Source organism: Solea senegalensis, linkage group LG14 (genome assembly GCF_019176455.1).
Source record: "Solea senegalensis isolate Sse05_10M linkage group LG14, IFAPA_SoseM_1, whole genome shotgun sequence".
NCBI lineage: Eukaryota > Metazoa > Chordata > Actinopteri > Pleuronectiformes > Soleidae > Solea > Solea senegalensis.
In genome coordinates this window covers 17,756,434-17,778,732 of record NC_058034.1, presented here as the reverse complement: position 1 = coordinate 17,778,732, position 22,299 = coordinate 17,756,434, and the positions used below count along the sequence as shown (strand labels likewise).

At 39.8% G+C, this 22,299-nt stretch overlaps 1 protein-coding gene and 1 long non-coding RNA gene across 9 annotated transcripts; one reads left to right on the top strand and one right to left on the bottom strand.

The window, feature by feature from the left end:
• Positions 1–1,419: 1,419 nt before the first annotated feature.
• Positions 1,420–21,472, top strand: LOC122780679. Of its 8 annotated transcripts, XR_006361721.1 has the most exons (10): positions 1,420–1,968; positions 8,361–8,418; positions 8,724–8,822; positions 9,604–9,690; positions 12,636–12,710; positions 14,308–14,504; positions 15,497–15,586; positions 19,488–19,671; positions 19,782–19,804; positions 21,016–21,472. It is a non-coding gene; the product is annotated as an uncharacterized LOC122780679 (long non-coding RNA). The 8 variants fall into 8 exon arrangements; XR_006361723.1 differs by lacking the exons at positions 19,488–19,671; positions 19,782–19,804; positions 21,016–21,472 and adding an exon at positions 16,206–16,428; XR_006361724.1 differs by lacking the exons at positions 19,488–19,671; positions 19,782–19,804 and having other exon boundaries at positions 1,421–1,968; positions 15,497–15,563.
• On the bottom strand, positions 4,273–19,496 carry zmat3 (zinc finger, matrin-type 3). The gene is made up of 6 exons (XM_044043818.1): positions 19,376–19,496; positions 11,650–12,386; positions 10,509–10,649; positions 9,816–9,982; positions 9,523–9,626; positions 4,273–6,183 (listed from the first exon to the last, which is right to left on the bottom strand). The coding sequence occupies exons 1-6, from the start codon at positions 19,494–19,496 to the stop codon at positions 5,975–5,977; spliced, it is 1,479 nt and encodes a 492-aa protein (XP_043899753.1). The 3' UTR covers positions 4,273–5,974.
• Positions 21,473–22,299: the final 827 nt, after the last annotated feature.

The window sequence follows — 22,299 nt, the reverse complement described above, 5'->3', positions numbered from 1 at the left end:
AACATAATCTAATTTAGGCCATTAACTCTACAATAATTTCTGGACAAGACTGATAGCACAATTTAAAAAAAAAGTACAATAACACTTTTTTTTGAGAAATTCCAATGTAAAAGTCCCATATTTGCACTTTTTAATACAACAGAGCAGTGCAGCAGTAGTGATTCAGATGTTGTAAACTTACAAACATCCATATAGAGACCTGAAGATGGCAGTGTGCACACAAAAACTTGAAGGTGAACCCACATGCAACACACAGCTCACACGGGAGGGTTCAAGCTAAAATCCAAATTAAAAGGTTTCGTCTCTAAAAAGAGAGTATCCAAAGAGTATCCAAAATACTGGTTGTAAGGGCAAAGTGGAAGGTAATAGACACTGGAGAACATAAGGGAGGATGGAAGGCTAACAGGTACAGACAAAATAAGAGTAAATACTGTGAGGCAATAATGAGGAACATGTGGAACTAATTGGAAAGTGGCAGCTTATCATAATTTTGGGGAAACAACAGAATGTAAAACTAACTAAAACGGTTCAGAACAAATACAGAACAAGAAGTAAGGTCAATCCAGAGAGACGGACAGCTACTAAATAAGACGACAAAATGGAACTATGAATGCAAAACCACAGTGCAAGACAAAATAAAACAGTAAAAAAAAACACTTACATAGATGATCAAAGTCAAGCAGAAATAAAAACAAAATGGAGAATGTTGGGACACTAAACACAAAAGATAAAGTGACTAGAACAAGGAAAAGTGAGATAACGAGAAGCAGCAATTGGGAACAGGTGCATATAATCAGGAAAAAAGGGCAGCAGAGAAAACGAATAAGAATCTCAGTGAACGAACAACAGCAACAGCAGCAGATGATTCTTGTGCAAATGATTTAGGTGCAAGACCTCCACTTGAATAGTTTTCGGTAGCCGTGTGACTTTTTGGAGTTTATTTTATTCTGTGGGGCACATTTTAAGACATTCCTGGAAAGGAGTGAGCCAAGTGCTAACGTTAGCAATGAAGCTTTTTTAGCTGCCCCTGCTAGCCAGGAAGCTGACATACAGGTGGACTATTTAAAACTATTCATTGAAGGACACTTGGACACGATGGACACCTCTTTGTCACCGCAAGTCAATAAGACGTCTAAACAACATGAAAGACTTTTGTTGTGATGTCTGGTGTCCATATATTCAATCTTCATTTTCACAAAAATTAAAACAGTTCAAATTTTACACATTGGACCTTTTTAAAAAAGTGTTGGTAAAGTCATGAGTGATACTGGCTCAAGTTTACAAATTTAGTAGAACCGTCCAGGCACAACAATACTGATTGTCCCCTTTCATTGCAGCCATTTTGATGTTTATTAGCACTAAAAGCACAAAATGTTACTGATAAATGCAACAATAGCTCTTCTCTGAGACTAAGGAACCTGTCCATCATACACCTGTGCTTTTTCTACCATGACCTGTCATAGGTGAAACATACAGTATAAGACCGGGAAACCACAATTTAAACACCTGCGTTTGTGACAGATTGAGACACTCTTTTCTTGGCAGAAGTAATAAAGGGAGAAGATTATGAAGAGAGGCTTCTCCCTGTGAGCCAATAACATTATAATGTCTAACAGAGCACATAAAACACTGTAATAATCACAAACTCAGCTCAGCTATTTATATCATCTGCACGTTTATTCATCAGTCAGAAAACACACACACACGTCTCTCAATCATCCATTGAGTCAGTGAGTACAGTGGTTTATTGGCAACACAGAAGTTCAGAGGCACTGACAGTGTACTGAGGTTTTCACAGAGAATATTGATGTGTGTGTGTGTGTGTGTGTGTAGATATACACAGTTTATACTGTCCTGCAGGGGGCACTGCTTTGAGGTTGGGGGGAGGATGGAGGTGTGGAAGGGAGGTCCTGAATTCTGACTGACTCATACTGAACACCAGGATACACAGGCTTTTCTCAATGTGAGGTAAGCAGAACACATCCACTGTACTGTGATTTAATGCATGCAAAACAGGACAATTTCACTTCGGTAGAGATGCACCGTCGCACTCTATAATCATGGTTCTGAAGCTGTGGTATGTGTACCCACCAGTGGTACACAAGCTTCCTCTGATTGGTATTTGGAGGAAAATTTTAAAATACAGTTATACTGTATATACCAGTGTATGTACGACGGAGTATTAGGGGCAAACTGAAAAGAAAAAAAAAAAATCTTTCAAGAATAAAGTCGTTATAGTATGAGAATAAAGCCATAACATTATGAGAAAAAGTCGTAATATTATGAGAATAAAGTGCTAACATTATGAGAATAAGGTCGAAATATTATGAGAAAAAAATCATTATTAATCAAGCAAAGATGATCAGCTGCAACCTGCGACTACATGAGAAACGCAGAGCAATTACATTTTTAAATTAAATTAAATTAAATTAAATTAAATTAAATTAAATTAAATTAAATCTCGTAATGATACAAAATCCCGTAATATTACGACTTCATTCTCGTAATATTACGTCTATCCTGGTTTTAATCAATCCCAACAGTGCAGCACATGGACTTTACAACACACAGGATTACAAATATGATCCACATCCATAACAGCTTTGATGCCTCACCTTGTAAACATTAGGATAAAACAATAACAATGGTAGCAAAATGTTCACTTGAAATAATAAATGCTAGTATGTCATTTCCTTTGATTTGATGTGTTCAGTGCAAAAATCGCGTCATTTTGTAGACTTAGCACAGCATACAGACGTTTCCGACAAAACAAAAACAAATAAATAAATAAACATCATAAAAACAACAGTCTTCAACCAACCTCTCCATAGTAGAAACATCTTTAAACATCGGAACAGCTATAAAGCATAACATGCGGGTAACAAACAAAAAATTATAATATTGTATAATAATAATAATATTAATTCCTCTGTCATTTACAACAAAAATCACTCAATCTCAACTTTAAACAGATGCTTCCATCAGACACATGTTAGAATGTATGTAATTACATTGGTTAAGAGCAGTGAAACCTTCAATTATTGTTATATTATAGTTATCAACTATTACAGTCTTTGTAAACATGTGTAAACATGAAACAAACACAGATACTACTGTAGTGTGTATTTTTTTTACCAGACAAAACAATAACTTATTTCTCAACAGTATTTTAGTGAACAGAGTAAATCAAAGTGCTGAATGCCAAAGTTTGTATTATTATTATTTTCTAATATTTGCCACAGTTGCTTTTGATGATTTTGTTTGTTTTCAAGTCCTTTTGGTCTGGCTCAAGATTTTCTTAAATGAAAGAGAATTGACTTGAAACTGACCAAAGGGATAATAATCATCATGTCCTTACACTACAGTTTAGTTTAATAAAAGTGATATTTTATGTTTTTTCAAACTTAAATATATGTAGAACCACTGTGATTTTCTGATATTGTCAGGAAAAAAGCAGATGAAAGTGCCAAACAGTTTGGAGCTGCTAAATCCTCACTGTTAAACTAATGATTTAAGATTAGATATTTTTATGACTTTTCAGTTATTCTTACTTCGTAAATACTCGATCATTTAAATTCTTCTGGGCCTGTGCTAAAAATAGTTGACGTGACAGTTAATAATTTGCCCAGCGACCCAGAAAACAACCAGCACAACATCCAACAATAAAAAAAAAGAGTCCTTAAACCTTAAAGTATATAGTATTTTGGGCCCAAGAGGCAGGCGACTGGATTTAATCCAGCCTTGTTCAAATGAATTTAATGGAGAAATATCAATCTTTGGTTGAGCTGCTCATAAATCTTTTCCATGCTAAGGCCTTCACCAGTGATTTTGGTGTCTGTGTGTGTGTGTGTGTGCGCACTTTGAGGGATCCAAACACACAACTTGAAACAGCACTGGGTTCTTGACTTGACAGGATTTTAAAGGGTCCCTCGACTACCTCCTCATTTTCTCTATCCCTTTTACTGCATTGTGATTTATGACTGCTGGAGCTTTTTAACATAATAAAAGGTTTATGCTGCCACCGCTTTCATGTGAGACAATGCTTGTTATTACTCTGAGGTGTAGGAGTGCTATTATCAGACGGCAGCATCTCCTCGAACGTGTCTCACCCACAGCTTTGGTTACAGCTCCGCTTTCATCCGTTCTTTGTTCTGCTTCGGAGTATACTGCACAGCGCAGCCGCTCACGATCGCCGGCTTTCAGCAGTGCTGTTGCTAAATATACCAGACTCCTGTGTTAAATGATGAGATTTTTGAGATTAACCCACGTTTTCCCAAGTATTTTTAACTGAATTTTCGGTGCATCTCTAGTTATTTTGGTACTCTTTCTAATGGAAACGCACTCAAACCCACTCAATGGAAACATGCCAATAGTCGTCTTTGGATGCAATCGTGACAGAAAATCAGATAAACAGACACAACGGATTCAAAATGTATGCAAATTACATAACGGTTCTTTTCAGGATGAGTCAAACACTGAAAAACAGGTGGACCTGGTTCTCCTGGTTTTGTTCAAAAAACAAAAAAACAGAAGTGTGTGAATTTAGACAAAACTCCACTGCAGTCGTTTCACACTTCAGTTAAACCTGGTGATGTCTCCTCTGGGATTCAGAGACTGATTGGGACAATTCAATTTGTCTTAAACAGAAACACAACACAAGCTTCATTTGCAAATGGATTAGAGTGTGTGTGTTTTGTGAGAGTGTTGAACATGTTTGGACATTCCCACATCACAGCACCGTTCAACTTATATTTTGTCTGAAACACTTGACACCAGCAGCTTTTTAACTAAAGACGAACCAGATAGTACCAGATATACATTATCAATAAACAAACGTGGTGTATGGACACAAACATAGTGGGCCCACATTCAATCAGTGCACACTTTGTACAAGAGGTCCTGATAAGTATTAAATAGATAATAATAAATGAGTGTTTACAATATATACTGAGCTAACATTAACCAAAAGAGGCAGCAGTAATTGTTGATATCATAACTATATTTATATCTATACTGACATTTGAGGATATTTACACAAGATTTAAAGAATATAGAAAATCCAATCAATACTTTCTACCAATGCTAAATGATTAGCCATGGTTAACTACCAAGCCTTATTCATCCTAAAGGCACAAACAAGGCTAACCAATGTCTTTTTCCTGAAAAGCGGTCGACTAAAGCATAAACATATGCGGCCGTTCACATGTCGCATCTGAAATGCTTGGAACACCTGGTTTCTGCAGCCTCGGTGAATAATAATCAACCCATTCGACTACTGTAAGAAAAAACTGAAATAAAAACTAAGTATAATGGACGCGCCTCATTCTTCAAAAGCCAAATAAATGGCAGAGAAATTCACTCACTGATTCAGAAGCCGCATCAGTTTGACCTACTTCTTAGAATGGTTGGCCTGAGTATCCAAAGATGGAGCGTCTGCCGTAAAAAAAACTCTTTACATCCCAGTCATCCTGAGGAGCCGATGGGTTCATTCCTGTCACGTGATTAACAAAGGCGGCCGTAGGTTTGTGCGTGCGCAGAAAACAGGCACTTCACGGCAGATGCGGTCACATTTTTGTCCACACACACACAAAAGACATGCTACATGTGAACGGCCTCTGCTTCTACCCGATGATATTATTCATTGTGCTTTTGTTTTTTTATTATGTGTTTTAGGTTTTTATTGCCTCTATTCATTTATAAAGATGTTGAATTTGCACTTTTTGAGCCCAGTGGTCACTAAAGTGGTCTCTGCTGCAGGGCCTGTACCAGAAATAACCTGCACTCTCCGTCTTTTTCAACGGTTTCTCTCTAGTTTTTCACGTCTTGATTTCTCTCTGAATTGTATTCTTGAGCCTTTTGTCCTCACCACAAAACAAGCTCAAATTTTGAGCTACAGTAAAATCTTGAGGCTGTTTTGAGTAACACCTTCATGTAATATTAAACACATTTGCCACCAGCAGCTTCTCTGTTTCCACTAGCTGTAGCCGAGGTTCTCCATCTCGTGGCGGTACCTTAACTCCGACACTTTAGCTTTGTGCTGCTTGCTCTCCAGGTGCTGCCTGAAGTCCGTCTCCTGCTCGGCTCCACAGTTGCACATGGAGCAGTAGAACTGTCCACTGGGAGTCACGCACATGGCCAAATCCCTGGGGATGCGCTGCCTTGGTCTGGGGTTGTAATACGGCCCTGCAGAGAGAAAACAATTCATGTTTATCTTTCATGACAGTGTGGAGGATTAATGGTTCGCAACAATATGGTTGTTTTATTCGGGCTGTCACTTCCAAACCCAAAAGAAAAGATTAAGATTTGAGACTAGAATCAGCAAATATTTGGCTTTTTCAACCACATTAAAACAAGTGCTGCGTTTCTATCATGATACAGTATGGTATGTTATGGAATGGTAAAGCCTTGGGTCAGGCTAGTGTTTCAACTGTGAACAATATCTTTACTTGGGCACTTTTTTTCCTGCTTGGTTTGTGGCTCTTTGTCTCAACAAGACGTCAAGCTCTTTATAAGAATAGACTGCAGGCGTTGAGGAAACACAGGTTGCAAGAGAGTTATGTTTTTCTGTCGCCCGATCAGCTCACTGTCTTGGGTGGAGCCGGTCTAGCTCTGGCACCTCAAGGGAAGGGTACCAAAAATGGAACGGTTGGGGCCGGTTATTTTGGTACTACTCCGAATGGAAACTGAAATGTTCCACTGGGTGGAAACACGGCTAAGGGGTCAAAGATTTTCTGTTGGTTTACCTTCTTGGTTCACCTACAACTACAGGTTGACAGACATTCATGGTCCCCAGAGACATCGGAATATGAGTCAATGTTTTGACAATTTATGGACGAATTGCCATGAAACTCGTATACCTTGATGTTCCCTTTGGGATTAAGTTTAGAACTGTATGTCTTAAGTATTCGTGTGACTCTTAATTTTAGTGCCCAACCTTGAATGAATCAACTATTATTGGATACATTGTTGGATACCATTAAACAGAGAGAGAGCTGCATGTAATACATTTGCATTAAAACAGAATTTCGTGCTAATTAGCAAAAATATTGCGACAATTATACAGTACTCGACATTTAACGTTGTCAAAGTTGACTATGTGAACTTGCTGGTGGTAAAATGACGGCTGTGTTTACGCTGCTCATTACTGCAGACTTATTGCTTTTCTGATTATCAACATAGATGAATCCCATAATGACGTTTGCGTGAACATAAATACAAAACATTTAACGTTAGGGGAAACACTCAAAGCTACATTCCACAGCTAAAGATAATATAGATATTGAATATAGCCGAGATCAATATCACACACTTGACCCTAACTACACATACCGTACAGGACATTTGTGTGTGTCAACATGGCAGAAAAACTAGAAGCAGATAGAGAGCGAGATAAGACGGTGACAAGTCAATCGCAGGAGAGGCTGCAGCTATTCTGGGGTTTGTCCATCGGAGAGACCGATTAAATCATTGTGGTGTCTGTGGTGTGTGTGTAAGAAAGAGAGAGGACGAGAAATGTCTCAACTGTGAGACTTGTGCTGTTTCATGCTGAGCTGGAGTGCAATTGTTTTGTTTCTTGTCTGCAGAAAGACACAGTGAGAAACACGGCGACAATGAGATGGCTTTTTCTGACGTCAGCAGAGACTCTGACGTTGCCTCGTCTGTATCTGTTTTCACACACACACACATACACACACATACTGGTTTCCATGACTTCAGAGGACATTGCATTGACTTGCATTCATTTCCATGGAGACCTACTCTTAATTTACCCTAACCATAACTAGTAGTGCCCTAATCCTAACCCTGACCTCAGCCTAACTTTAAAACATGTCTTCAATTTAAAATGTTATTGGAACTTGATTTTTGTCCCCATAAGGAAGTTCCCATAATGTGACTGTGTAAACAGATTTAGGTCCCCATAAGATAAGGAACCGAGTATTCAACCTAATTCTTAATTACGTCAAATTATGCGCCTGTTGGTAAACAGCATTTAAGCAAGTCATTAAATATGTCAATCTATCTCTTTCTTGATTTCATATATTTGTCCCTAACATTGAGACATATTGAGATTATTGTCATAGAGTGGAGAAAGAAAGAAGATTAAATCACAGAACTTGTATTGATTTTTATAAAAAAGAATTCATTGATGCAGTCCGACAATAAAGTGAAGCTGAACATGTATGGGATACTTCCAAACACCCGTGTGTTCAGCACAGATATTAGTCTTAGGACTAAAATGTGAGGAGTTTTTCTGTATCTCTCTAACTGCAGCAGCAGCAGCAGCTTATTAGACTGACATTCTGACATTAGTATATGGAAGAACTGCTTTGGATTTCTTTTTCCCCTCTGTCTGCCTCCAGGCTCTTCCATCACAGCTCAGTGACTGAGAACGGGAGTTCTGGACAGCCAAATGCACAGGTTAGAATCTATGCTGTGTATGAACAGGGGAGTTATGAATATATCACATCTTATGTCGGGTAAATAAAGTCTTGAGTAGCTTAGAGGTTGAACAGTTGTTCTCTCAGTTGTGTGTGTATGCCCTGGTGGATTCTGTAAATGCCAGTGAAAAGTAAGTGTGTCATCATGAGTGACTGTTGATTATGTCATAACAATTACCGTGATTATGACTGTGATAAAAGCCCTAAAATCACACTCAGCGAGTGAGAGTGTGAGCTGATTATTTGACTCTGTGACCATTTTTTTTTTACTCTGCTTCTCATCAGGAATCCAGCTCCTACAACAACCATCAAATGATAGGTGATAATGATGATAGATGGATGATGGTTGAATACAATGGCTTCGTTGGAAACTGCATAAAATTGGTTAGTAATTTCCAGCAAATGCAAATCTTACTGCAGCTAATCTTTATATTAGCAGTTTAGCCATTTCTTAAGAGGTAAACCTATGTCTCTGCAATAAATTAGACGTATATAATTATGATTTTGAGGGTTTTATCTGGGCCTGTGAACACAAGAATGAGTTTAGGACAATCAGTTTTGCTTTGGATCGGTTTTATCCACACAGAACCAGTGTTCTGCAAACCTTAAAACGCAAATTTTGGAAAAACAGATCCTAGAGTGACAAAAATCTCAAAACACCATCCTTGCATTTTATGTAAACAACAAATATGTAACTCCACCCCTCTGACCCTTAACCCTGCTTGTTGTCATTATTCTTCCTATGTTTGGAGTTTGTATACAGCCTGAACGTTTCGTGCCCACATCGTCATCTCTGGTTTTTTTATCTGTTGTGGTGCATGAAGACAACACTTTTTAAGCACTAAAAAGAAATTTATCATGGAGGGAAAGTTCAGTTTCCATGTGGTTAAGGCCTCAGATGCAGAGTTGTAGGAAAACATTCCCAAGCTAGAGTGTTTTGCTGGAGTTGTGGGCAATCCTGTCATCTTTCAACCTTTTTCTAGTCTACTATACAAGACTATATATCTTTTCAAAGTATTCTAATGTGTGAATTTATACCAACACTGACTTATAATTTTAACATGCAGTATATTTGATATTTTACCTGACATGGAGGCAGGTAGCTGTGGGCTGCGACGGTTTTTCACCAGTTTGTACTCACTGCCGTCTTTCCTGTTTCTTCTAGGGGCCGCTTCGTTGTTACCTTCGCTGCAACACACAAAAACACTTCAGTTTGGACCAAAAAGTGAATCAACACTATTCTGATCTTACGGTATACACTTGATTAAGTTGATCAAGTCCAAGATGAGATAATTTCCTGACTATAACATGAAATTTGGTGCATTTCACATTAAATCCAAGGCCAACATAGCACAAAGAGTATTTGCTCAAACCTACATGCTGCTGGCGTTCTGTTGGGCCTCAGCGAGTCTCAGTTTTTTGGCGTGGTTCTTGCCCTGGTAATGGGCCTGTGCAACTGCCGGTGAACTGAAGGAGGCGTCACACAGCTTACAATAGTCGTTCTCTGTGGCTAAAATGACCCGGGTTGCCCCCTTATACAGCGCCTGCAGACACAGGACAAAGAAACGCAGTGAACAGCGAGAAAGGAACGACAGAAATGCTACGTGTTGGTGGGGGGGAGAAAAGAACAAGTGAAGAAAGCACAAGTGAAGGGACGTTGCAGTTGCTCTATATAGGTATAGCCCAAAACTACATTTGACAAGATTTGTAACTGCATGTTAGGATACACAACAATTAAACATGATTATCCTTTAATTCTGCTCCAGTTTAATATAAATCTCCTAATCGACACTGCTATATGTGCTTTATTTTGTCACTGCTCCTCTGCATTTTTTACAACCCACATCGAGTTGTTGCTTTAAATGTAACTTTTAGGTAGCGGCAACAAAACACAATGAGTCAGAGGAAGTTTTCTTTCCAGAGAATGGCTCAGTGGTGAGAGAGTTTCCAGTGTTCACATGAGAGTGACTGCCACCTCCTCACAGAGGGATGGAAGCTCACATGGAGATTGCTCACTTCATCAGCAGCAGCAGCGTTAAACCCACATCCATTTTTAAGTTTGAGCCTGACCTGCCTGCCTGCGTCACTGTCGTTGGATCCTGAGTTGAGGGCGCTCTGTCCAGACGCATCGAGGGTTTCTGGGATCCGAATGGCCGGTGGCTGTTGACTGCCAGCGTAGAAGTTTCTCAGCTTTTTACTGTGGTTCTTCCCCTAAAAGGACAGATATGAGAAAATAGATGTTTACATTTCTATATCATTCAACCTGTACAGAGGTGCAGAGGTGGAAGGTTTTTTTAAGGGTTGTATTGCGTTACATTTTAAATTATAACCATTATTGTGTAGGAAGGTGCTTGACGCATGGTGTTTGTCTTCTTTGGGTCTTTTAATGAGAGTCACAGCACTTGTGACCTTGACCCTTCTTGAGTTTGAATAAAAGGAGGATGGTCACGGACTGCACTTACACCCTATCCCAGCCAGCATGTCAATGTTGGGCCCCTTAAGGGTTATATTAAGGCTGACACTAAGGGTCCCAAGTGGGTTTGTCCATGGTTTCCATGGTGGCCCCTCCTGTGTTTGCTCACATGGGCTTCCCATGTGACTGAAACCATATGGCACCTCCATAATTTTTCCACTTCAAGCTCATGGCCACTTGGTACCCAGGTAGCCTGGAGCTTAAAGTGGGCAAACACGTTTGGGGCCACCATGAAAACCATGGACAAACGGGTGTAGTCACCTCCTACTTTTAAGAGGCGTGGCCAATGGATGTAGGTCAAAATGCCTCGGTATGTGATTTGGATAAACCTACAACCAATTGGACCAATGATATCAGATGACGTATGCAGATCGGTGGAAAAGGTGTCAACAAACATGCTTGTAGTTTTCTAGGAGTAATGGCTTTCTAGTCATGGTGTCTAAGGACTTTTGACCGGGGAAGCTCCGTGGAGCAAGTCCCTTAAAATGGAAGCAACAGACAAATTGAAAGACAGCTGTTCTTTGGTGTTGGATGTATACACAAGCTGCTAGACATCGGTTCTCTGTCGTCATTGTGTTGGGCCAGCATCTAGCACGCCAGGAGAAATTCTTGTGATTGGTGCCCTTTATTCGAAGATTCTGAACTTAGCCAAAGTTGGCCTCCTTGCCAGACTTGGCTGAGTTCACCCAGGCTACTTCCTACCTCTGTCTGAATGTGTGAACGTGTTTTTCAACTGACCTGGTAGTGAGCCTGTGCTTGCTGAGCAGAGTTGAGGGTAACATTGCAGAGTTTACAGTACAGTGGTTTGCACAGTTCCTCCAGCCCCAGAGAGTCCTCCTGCTCCTCCATACCCAGTGGAGAGCCCTCGTCTTGCAGCTGCTCACTGGCTGGAGCTGCCTGAACTGGATGTTGAAGGGGGATGAGGCCGGACACTGGAGACTGGATGAGGGTTGGTCCCGGAGGATGTGGTGGTAGCAACTGTGAAGGGTCTGAGCCTGGAGCAGGAGGGGATGACAGAGGACTGGGAGGGAGGGGGAATCTGGGCGCCACTACTGGTGGGTGCACCAGTGTTTGTGCAGGGGCCAGAGGTGGAGGCCCCAATGGCTGTGTGAGGTCCATGTTTGGAGGCACTATTGCTTGTGTGTGATCAACAGGCGGGGGCCCCAGGGTGTGCGGCATTGGTGGGGGACCCAGAGACTGAGTTGGCGCCATTGGAGGGGGGCCTAATCTGTGTGGTGGGGTGATGTGGGGAGGCCTCAACGTGTGAGTAGAACTTATGGGAGGATGCCCTAGATTCTGGGGAGGAGCCATAGTCGGAGGTCCAATTGCCTGAGCAGGGGCGATGGGTGGAGGGCCGAGAGGCTGCGTAGGTGCCATTGGTGGAGGTCCCAGCTGGTGCAGAGAGTCCATGTGTTGGAAAGGCTGCTGGGGATGGCTGAAGAGACTCAGTGGAGGCTTCAACATGTTGTTTGGGCCTTTGGACACCAAAGGCAATACAGCAAAGAAACTGATTACACAGTGTTTATTCAGACAGACAAGACTGCAGTTGTACATGTATTACATATTATTATATTTTTTTGCTTACAGCCTTGATGGTCAATTTAGGAAAGTTTATTGGTAGAAATTGAATATACTAACCATAAATAAAGTATGTTAAAGTATGTAAGTACAGCTTAGGCAAGTGGCTTGTTTTACAACTATTTTGTGTCGTCATGTTTCTACAGCCTGAACCGACAAACCAGCCAGAACATGGATTATGCAAGTGGAGCTGAAGACAAAAAAGAACGGCATCCTTTCTGGTATGTCAAGGCCACCATAGTTCCCTGACACGTTTAGGAAAGGGATGAGTGAGAGAAGAGTCCTCTGTTTGTTACAGTTACATTTAAAAAGTGTACAGTCTCACCAGTAGATGTCACTGATACTTACAGACTAGGCATCTTTCAAGGCTATAATGGCCTTGAAAGATGCCCACCACTTAGTACCAGACTGAAACATCTTTTTACATTACATTACATTACATGTCATTTAGCAGACGCTTTTATCCAAAGCGACTTATAATGGAATCAAGTACAATTAGCCAGGGGTGGTATCGAACTTGCGACCATGATGTCTTTGGTACACAAGGTAGGGTCTTAACCACTGAGCCACTCCACCCCCTCTTAACAACTATTGGAAGGACAGTTATGGATTTTTGTAAAGAAATGTATTGTCCATAGAAACTGAATCAAAAAGACTTATATTATTCTATATTATTAGAGTTTTGTGCAAGGAGCAGCTCTACAGATTAACTTAATTTGTGCTTTTTGGTGCTCGTCTGAAATTGTGATGTACTGTGACTGTGTAACGTAAATCTCTGGACATAATGTAAGTATGAACTGTTCTGACCGACACTAGGGTTCTAGGAAAATTCCCGTTAAATGGCACCAGAAACTTAATCTTAAAATAATTTAGACAGTGAATTGTCCACAAAATAAGACATTTTCTGTCCCCCACCTCTCCACTACCCCCCATTTTTCCTTTCACCCCAACCGGTCGAGGCAGATGACCGCACATCTCTGAGCCTGGTTCTGTCAGAGATTTCTTCCTGTTAAGAGGGAGTTTTTTCTCTCCACTGATGCCTAGTGCTTGCTCATTGTGTGAACTGTTGGGGGTCTCTGCTCTCTTTGATGTTGTCTATGTACAGTGCCTTGAGATAATGTATGTTATGATTTGGCGCTATACAAATAAAATTGAATTGAATTGAATTGAATTGAATTGAATTGAATTGAATTGAATAAATAAATAAAGACCAATGCGGTTCACCAGAAGAGCAGTTCCCCTCATGAACTCGCAATTAAAGCTCCAGTAATATGTTCCCTGTGAGTCAGAGTTATCATAGATATCTTCCTGACAACGTGGAAAATAACAGGAGATCACAACATTAGCAACAACCCCCTTCACCTCATGCAGTACTACTGTATTAATTGTCGATTATTATGCAGCACATGCTGCAGATTAAAGTGAATATTGTGAACTCCAGAATTACAAGAATAAGAGAAGTACAGACAATAACACCTCTGAGTCCTGAGGCTGCAGAGACACGAAGAGATGGACGAATAGAAACACATTCTCAAAGACAGGAGCTTCAGTGGCATCAAAGAGATTAAGCTGAGTCTGTGTAACAGTACACACACACACTCACACATGCAGTGACAACAAACCCCTGAAGCCTCTCTGATCCAAAGAGATCACACAGCCTACAGTGTGACTGTGTTTGTGTATGCATGGCTGCATACATATATATAGATATATATCTATATATATGAGCTGCACAGTGGCTTATTTGTCTGTGTTAGTCTGTGTGACTCTAACGCTACATTATATTTGTATGTTTATGTGTACATGTGTCAATAATAGGCCAACAGCTGTGTCAAAACCCACCGCATTGGAAGCTTTCATCTGGAATCCAATCAGACGCCAAATGGCTGTGATTCATGGACCCAAAATAACACTCTGGGGTGTTTGTGTTTCCGACTGCTGCTAACTGATGGTGTGTCCGTCCCGTCAAACCGGCTGCCTGCCTGTCACCTCGCCTCACTGACCTCAGGAAAAGGGTATGCTGCAGAAAGCACTGACCTTACGACACTTATGTCAACTGCAAGATGAGACTGTCGGCGTGTGAGTGGGGCGTGTTGCCCGCACAGTAGTAAAGAAATAGCCTAATAACTGTTTTCGTTGAGATACATTTAAACATCATTGCCAGAGGATCGTGTGACGTTTTAACAAAATACCGCTTATGAAAGATCTTCCATTTGCTGTTCTTGGGAGCTGCTTTTAGATTGCAGAAGATTGCTCTCCGGGCATCTTCTGAAAGGAGAAGCAGTTATTTTTATTTCATAAATAGAGGCACTGAGTTAGCAATAATTGGACAAAGAATAGCAGCAAACCACCAAGAGACAGGCCTGCTCGCTCGAGCATCAACGATAGAAAACCAACACATAGAAAAAGACACTATACTTGTGGTCACATGAGAGATCTGTGAGAAATGTAGAGCAGAAACACCACCACAAAGACAGCTGCGGTATCAAAGATGTGTGGCCCCGTTACTCAATGTTTATGTAATGTTCTTATCGACAAAATAATAAATACATAAAGGGTTACAACAAAATTATACAGTATTTTGAGTAAGTCAGTTTTTCCGATTTTCCGATATGAGCCAATGCAATACAAAGTATTGATCAAAATCGCGAGGATAGCACCTGAAACATGCTGTAAAACAGAGATCTCAAACTTCGTCTAGCACGTCCTTGTAAACACAGGAGAAGTGCTTGAATATAGACAGAATACAAAATATGTTATTAAGCATTTAAAAAAAATGATAATAATAATTAATATTAACTTTAATTACAGTTGTCCACATGTTGTTATTTACTGTTTTTCTTATTTATAGATTAATTTAGCATCATAAATGTGTTTTTTTATGTGAACTGTACATCATTTCATATCAACCACAAACGTGTTTAAACTTGAAAATTGCTGTTGCAGTATCACGATGGAATATTGTGTTATAAATTTAATTTTAATTTCGTTTTTTTTTCTCCTCCAGATCGCCCCCCTCTCGACCAGACTAGACGCTTATTGGCTCCCAGGTCGTTTGAGACCCCTGCTTTAAAGTGAGTCATGTGACCAGGATCAGGTGAGTGAAGGCTGTAGAAACTCAGAGTTATAATATTCATATCAGATACAAAACGTGGTATCAGGCCTTCCATCGTTGAGATGTTTGTCTAAATCAAATTTCTATACAGTAGTTAATATGTCGATGGTTGTGTTGTAATGCTCCAATGAGTGACATTTTCAAACTCTGTGGCAGCAGCCTCGTAAAGAACTATGTCATCGAGACTTAACTGTGCAGATTAACAGTGTCGATTTCACTCAGTTGAGACTATCTCAGTGCAGAGGGAAGAAGAATGGGTTAATCCAGAAGTAGATGATTATAACTAAACGAGATCGATGAGGCCTTCTGCAAAACATGTTTTATTTGCGTGAGCAGTTCAAAGAACACAGTGTGCTCCCACACAATAGATCTGACTTTTTCACCACAGTGTTTTTATCTTGACCATGGTTTCAATTAGCTGGCCCTATTCTTTCTTCCCTGACATGCTCTCCTTTATGTGTTTCCTCTCAATGGAAAATACTTATATATTCATTGTAGTTTTGCAGTGTTGCAGTGTTGCACTGCCTTTTCATAGTTTCATTGTGAGCTTGTATTGAATGTACAGTATGTGGGGCAAGGTCAGTGTTTCTCCTCCCCTCAGAGACGCAGATCCAGGCCCATGAAGTGTGATCCACGGAGATGCAGCAGTGGACTTTGCTGCAAAGTCAAAAAAACATCCATTCATCCATTTTCTACCGCTTTATTCTCCACATGAGTGTCATGAACTACGGTCAATTCACTTAATCCCCATACTGCATGTTTCTGGACTGTGGGTGGAAACCGGAGAAAATCAACACACAAACATGGGGAGAACATGCAAACTCCATGCAGAAAGGTTCCTTGTTCCATGGAACCCAGGTCTTCTTGCTCCAAAGGCAAGTGTGCTAACCACTACACCAACTGTGTGGCCCAAATCGAAAAACACATCTTAATCGTTCTACTGCATTCATAGTAGGGCTGAAACAATTACTCCATTATTCGATTATTAATTAATTATAATTAACTATTATTTTGATAATCGATTAATCGGTTTGAAGCTTTTTTCATTATTAAAACAAGATTTCTGATTGTTTCAGCTTCTTAAATGTGAATATTTTCTTCGTTTTTTGCTCTATTTAACAACAAAATCATTTTGGTTCGTGGACAAAATTAGTCATTTGAGAACATCATCATTTTCAGGTTTGACAAACACTGATCAACCTTTTTTTTTTACCATTTTCTGACATTTTATGGACCAGACGATCACTCATGAAAATAATCGACGGATTATGAAAATAATTGTTAGTTGCAGCTCTAATTTATAGCTAATGAGTGTGACTCCACCAACATCAGCAGCATGTGATGTAGAGAGTGACACAGTAGTAATAATGTCATATTTGAACACAGACTATGTGAATTTGGGCTGAACCATTTTGAAATAATTATCTAATCACGAACTGTGATATGATTTGTGATATCAGAGGGAATGGTCATTTTTTAACGGATCTGTGACAAGCAAAGATGTTCCCTTCAGTCTGTAGAATAAGACGTGTATAGGTCAAGACAATAATTTATCTAAAAGGATATTTTTGACACACATTTTGGCCATATTGCGATTAATCGTTCAGCCCTAATGTAAATCAGCCTGCAGTCAGATTTGGAAGATTTTTTCCTTTGCTCTTAAGTTCTTTGCTTCTCATGAAACTGAGCCACAAAACGACTCCTGTCCTGGACAGTGATAATTCATGATGTCTATCAAGAATCTCTAAATAGGCCAAGCGTTGGTTTTCTCTAGAGTTTCCCTCTCTGTGCCGTGTTGTTTCACATCAATTATAGAGCAATGGGAAGCACATGCCTCTTCTGCATTTATTCTATCTGCTTCACTGAGTTGCGGACGAGCACAGATAACAAATCTACAGTATGTGACTCTACTTTGTAATTTATGTACTGTGACATCACGGCAAAGCATTTCCACTTTTGTTATCTCAGTGGCTCTGACCGTTCAAAACTCGTCCACCTCTAAATTTCCTGTGATGAAGAGTGGACAACAAATTTAATAATTAACATAAAATTAGTGGTATTTCCTTTTAGCGTCACCTACATTATCCTGCTATTACTGAATCGATTGACTGATGGTTTATCTTCTGTTGGGAAACAGATGTATATATTTAGAGCTGCACTTATTATTAATGCATGGATTATTTATTTTTAATGACTGATTAAACACGTATTCTTCAGAAATACTGACAAAAGCCTATCTTGTTTTACCAGGAACTAAAATTTGGTTTTAATTTTCTTAACTTGACAGCAACAAATACACAAGATTTGTAAATGCCTTCAACTGTTTTGTGTTCTGGAAATATCATGTTTATTTTCTACTGACTGACACTGAAAAGAAAACCTCATTATTATAATTTTGCCGGGACTCAGATTCTGAGTGGAGACAATAAAACCAGTTACACTGAACAATCTCATACAACTACAATATACAATATACAATATGACTGCTGCAATCAATTCTAATTTTCATTTTTGATTCATGTATAAATTATTTTCCCAATCAGTCGATTAAACGTTCAGTTGTTCTGTGTTTCCAAAACCTCAAAAAAATGATGACATCTGGAAATGTCTTGTCCACAGAACAAAGCTATGATATGTTTATGCCAGAGAAATATCTAATGTCTAATAAGGGTTAAAACACACACACACACAGTCTGGTTTCCATAACTTCTGAGGACATTGCATTGACTTACATTAAATTCCTGGAGATTTAGTCAGAATTACTACTGGCCTAATCCTATTCCTAAACCTGACCCTGACCTAAACCTAACCTTAAAACATGTATTCACCTTAAAAAGTTTGCAGTTTTTGGAGACTTGTCCCCATAACGAAGACAATTAGCCCCCCTAATGTTAGTGTATAAACAGATTTAGGTCCCCACAACATTAGTAATACATGGACCACACACACACACACACACACAAAGTCTGGTTTCCATGACTTCAGAGGACATTACATCGACTTACAGTCACCTCTTAGTGACTTAGTACCACTGGTCTAGCTCTAACTTTAACTCATCCAACTTGTCTCCACCTTATCATGTAATAATTTAAAGGGGCATGCTTTTTGTCCCCATAATAAGACAGATGTAGGTCCCCACAACACCTGGAAGTAATACCTGCAACACACACAGTGTGTGTGTGTGTGTGTGGGGGGGGAGTTAGAGCAGCGAGTGCGCAGGTGCCATGGACAAACACTCCTTGTACATTTGCCACATGTCACCATCAGCTGTGCAGAGATCAGAAGCAGCAATGATTCACTTTCTATTTCTTCACTTGTGGCAGGGAGGAGAAAGATTGAGTGCCACAGTGAAGTGATGAGAAGTGAGCAGTTGCTGTGATGCTTGTGCTGCTGCTGCTTCATGTTACAGTCACACATCAGCCCAAACATGTCCCCTCTCTCTCTCACACACACACACACACACACGCTTATCCCTGCAGAATAAAGCTCAGTGCATGAGACCATGAGCGGAGACAACTATACCTCCTCTCCCTCTCTCTCGACCCCAGATTTTGCATCACAGCATCCCTGCTATGTGAAACCTGGTGAAATCTCCTCCTCAACACTATAACATGACAGCAGCAGCTTTTCACCCCCATCTACCTCTGAACCATCTGCAAATGTGTGCAGTTTGAATGATTGTATGCACATTAGACGCCTGCTGACAGCGGACACTTCGAGAGATCCTCATCATAAAAGGCCAAAGGTTATTTTTTTATATATTTCTCTTACCTGGTAATCGGGTTAGATAATGGCTGCTGTTGGCGTAGCTGAGGGAGGGTGAAGTGTAGTTTGTGCAGTATTGTGCGCTGTGGTAATACGCCGCTGCATCCCCGCTCTTCAGCTGCATCATCGCACTTGCATCCCTCTTCTTCTCCTTCTTCTCCTTCTCCAACTTCTCCGCGAGAGAGAAAAACCCCGGCGGCGCAGCAGCAGCAGCAGGATGACAGCAGCAGCAGCGCGTACCACACACTCGGACACTATGGTTTCCAACGGAGGGAGGAGAGAGGGGTGTGTGTATGTTTCCGGTAAGAGCCAGCAACTCTAAACAACACCTGCTCTCAAGAGACACTGGAGGATAATAACACACCTGTGCTGTATTATCACATTTCATCAGATCATATTTTTAATTTCACAGGTGTGGGAAAAAATCGTGCCAAGGTACTTCCAGCTATCCCCCTCTCTTCTGTCTTGGTACAGTCCGTTTCCGATGCCACCGCTGCTGATTTGCATGGGCGGCACAATCATGACACATTGTATAAATATGTTGCACCTCTGTGATACTCCTCCTCCTCCTCATCATCATCCTCATCAACACTGCTGCCTATTTATGAGCCGCAAATCTGCAGGGAAAACAGCAGCGTAATGGAAGTGATGATGTGATATGGACTAATAACTTAAACACAGTAACATAATAACGAAACAGCTTGTAAATAAGTATTTTTAAAGGCTGACACCATTAGATGAACTGCCAACTATCACTTGGATGATGCTTTTGTTTTGTAAATATACACTATATATACATACATATAACTTCTATTGTGATCATTTTTGATATGAGACAGTATATCTGAAAATGATATACTGTCTGTGAAAATGAAAGTGCGTAGAAAATGAAACAAACTAAATCAAATGATCATATCTTAACCCTTCTGTTACTGACAGGATTTGGCATGCGCTCTTCTCATTCTTATTAGCTCGTAGACCATTTGTGATATCTAGAACATTCAACAACATGGACTTTCGACATTATGTCAGCTGAGATTGGCACAGCACCCCCGTGCGACCCTCACGTGGAGGTTAAAGTGGTAGAAGGTGGCTGGATGGAAACCGTAAAGCAGAGAAAAAAAGCTTTGTTTGTTTGTTGACGTTTGTTACGTCAACTTCTCAGTACCATAATTCCTATACGGTTGACTAATGTATGAGTTATTTTGGAAAAGAGGAGCAGAAACACTCACTCACTGAACATTTTTTGACAATTCTACAGCTATAAAATCAAAACTAAATCCAGGCAGCCTGATTATCTTATTCTCCCGTGAAAAGTCTGTAGCTGGCTTTGCTCGACCTATTTACACCACTGTGTTTTAACGTTAGTGATAATGGTATTACTTTGAGAGCTTAGTATTTTGAGGTGGTACTTGGTAAATTGTTGGAGTTGAAGCTGTTGCCAAGTAACAAATTAATGGTTCAGTTTGTTTACTACTACATTATAGTGAGTGTTTATATGCTGATTATAAATGCTAAACTGGGGTTAATTAATTATAATATGTGTTGTCTATTGTTCATTTACCTCTTTCTTACCTGCCTCGGGTATGTTTACACCATGTACATGTGCAGCCCCTATTGATATGATATTTATCATTCTGGTATAGAGCCTGAATTACAGCGATCCATTTCGACATTGAGACAGCAGAGCTGCACTGCTGGCCGACAGCCGACAGTGTGAACATTGTTGGCACTTCAGAGGCTACATTCGTCATGTAACACCATCTGGAAGGCATCTACTCGGTGCCAGATTCACGGTGCACCATAAGCACAAATGTACAACCAGACTCATAAAGATGGACCGACTCCAGAGAGCTTTGACCTTAGCATCATGAGGTCAGTGTGGGTTTACATGAGACGACTGAAGACAGTGTTCTCCAAGATGGTTGTTAATTTTTTAAAATTATTTTTGGAAACACTTTCACTTTTAATGCCTGAAACTTATATGTGTAGTACTGTGTTTAATACATATACATGTATATTAAAGGATAAGCTTGCAATTTTTGAAGAGTGAGATGTAACTGATGTTTATACTGGTCATTAAAACACATATATTGTAAATGATAGAGACCAAATGCGTAGTCCTTATTTTCGGCTGTGTTTATCTGGAGTTGTATAAAGGCACTATACGGCTACAACGATTATTCGTTTGTTCGTATTCTTAATAAATTCAAAATATAAACAGGACTCCTTTTCTTTCCTCAAGCCAGTCGGGGAACTAAGGTGGCCTTTGCAGGATGTTGTTCTTCCTCTCTCTCTTGTATAAAGTACCTTAAAGGGATACTTGAGTAAAAGTAAAAGTACCAGAAAATTACTTTTGTAGAAGTTTAAGTGACTTTTTCTTATATAAATGTACTTAAGTTTTAGAAGTAAAAGTATTTAAAAAGTGAAATGTTGTGGTTTCAATTCCTTGAGCATGACACTCCCAATCCCAATGTTGCAGCATGTAAATGGGGATGGAAAATCATCAAGCTTATCAAGACTATAAATAACTATATAAATGTAAACTATTACTAACTCTTAGTAACGGGTAACAAAGATAGTTAGAGGAAATGTAGTGGAGTAAAAGCAAAAATATAAATAAAGTACAGATACTTGAATTGTGTACTTAAGTACAGTAACAAAGTACTTGTTCTTTGTTACATTACAACACTGTTAATAGTCTTTAGTATTTATTTAAAGATTTGTAGTCTGGATGAGCTGCTTTTCACTACAGTTTTGCCATTCGGCCATTCACATCTGCAACATGGGGTTACGTGCCTTGCCCAAGGACACACATAGACTAGCAGGGCCAGGAATTGACCCTACAACCATCCAATTGAAAGACAAAACTGCCTATTTCCCTATTTTTGGATACTTTAGTACAGTAAATGTCATATACTATTAAGACT

Excerpts from the sequence above, each read along its gene's own strand:
- zmat3 (XM_044043818.1), bottom strand. The coding sequence starts at position 19,496 with ATGATGCAGCTGAAGAGCGGGGATGCAGCGGCGTATTACCACAGCGCA. Across the intron at positions 12,387-19,375 it reads TTATCTAACCCGATTACCAG|GCCCAAACAACATGTTGAAG; the intron begins GTAAGAGAAATA and ends TGGTGTCCAAAG. Across the intron at positions 10,650-11,649 it reads AAGCACAGGCTCACTACCAG|GGGAAGAACCACAGTAAAAA; the intron begins GTCAGTTGAAAA and ends CTGTCCTTTTAG.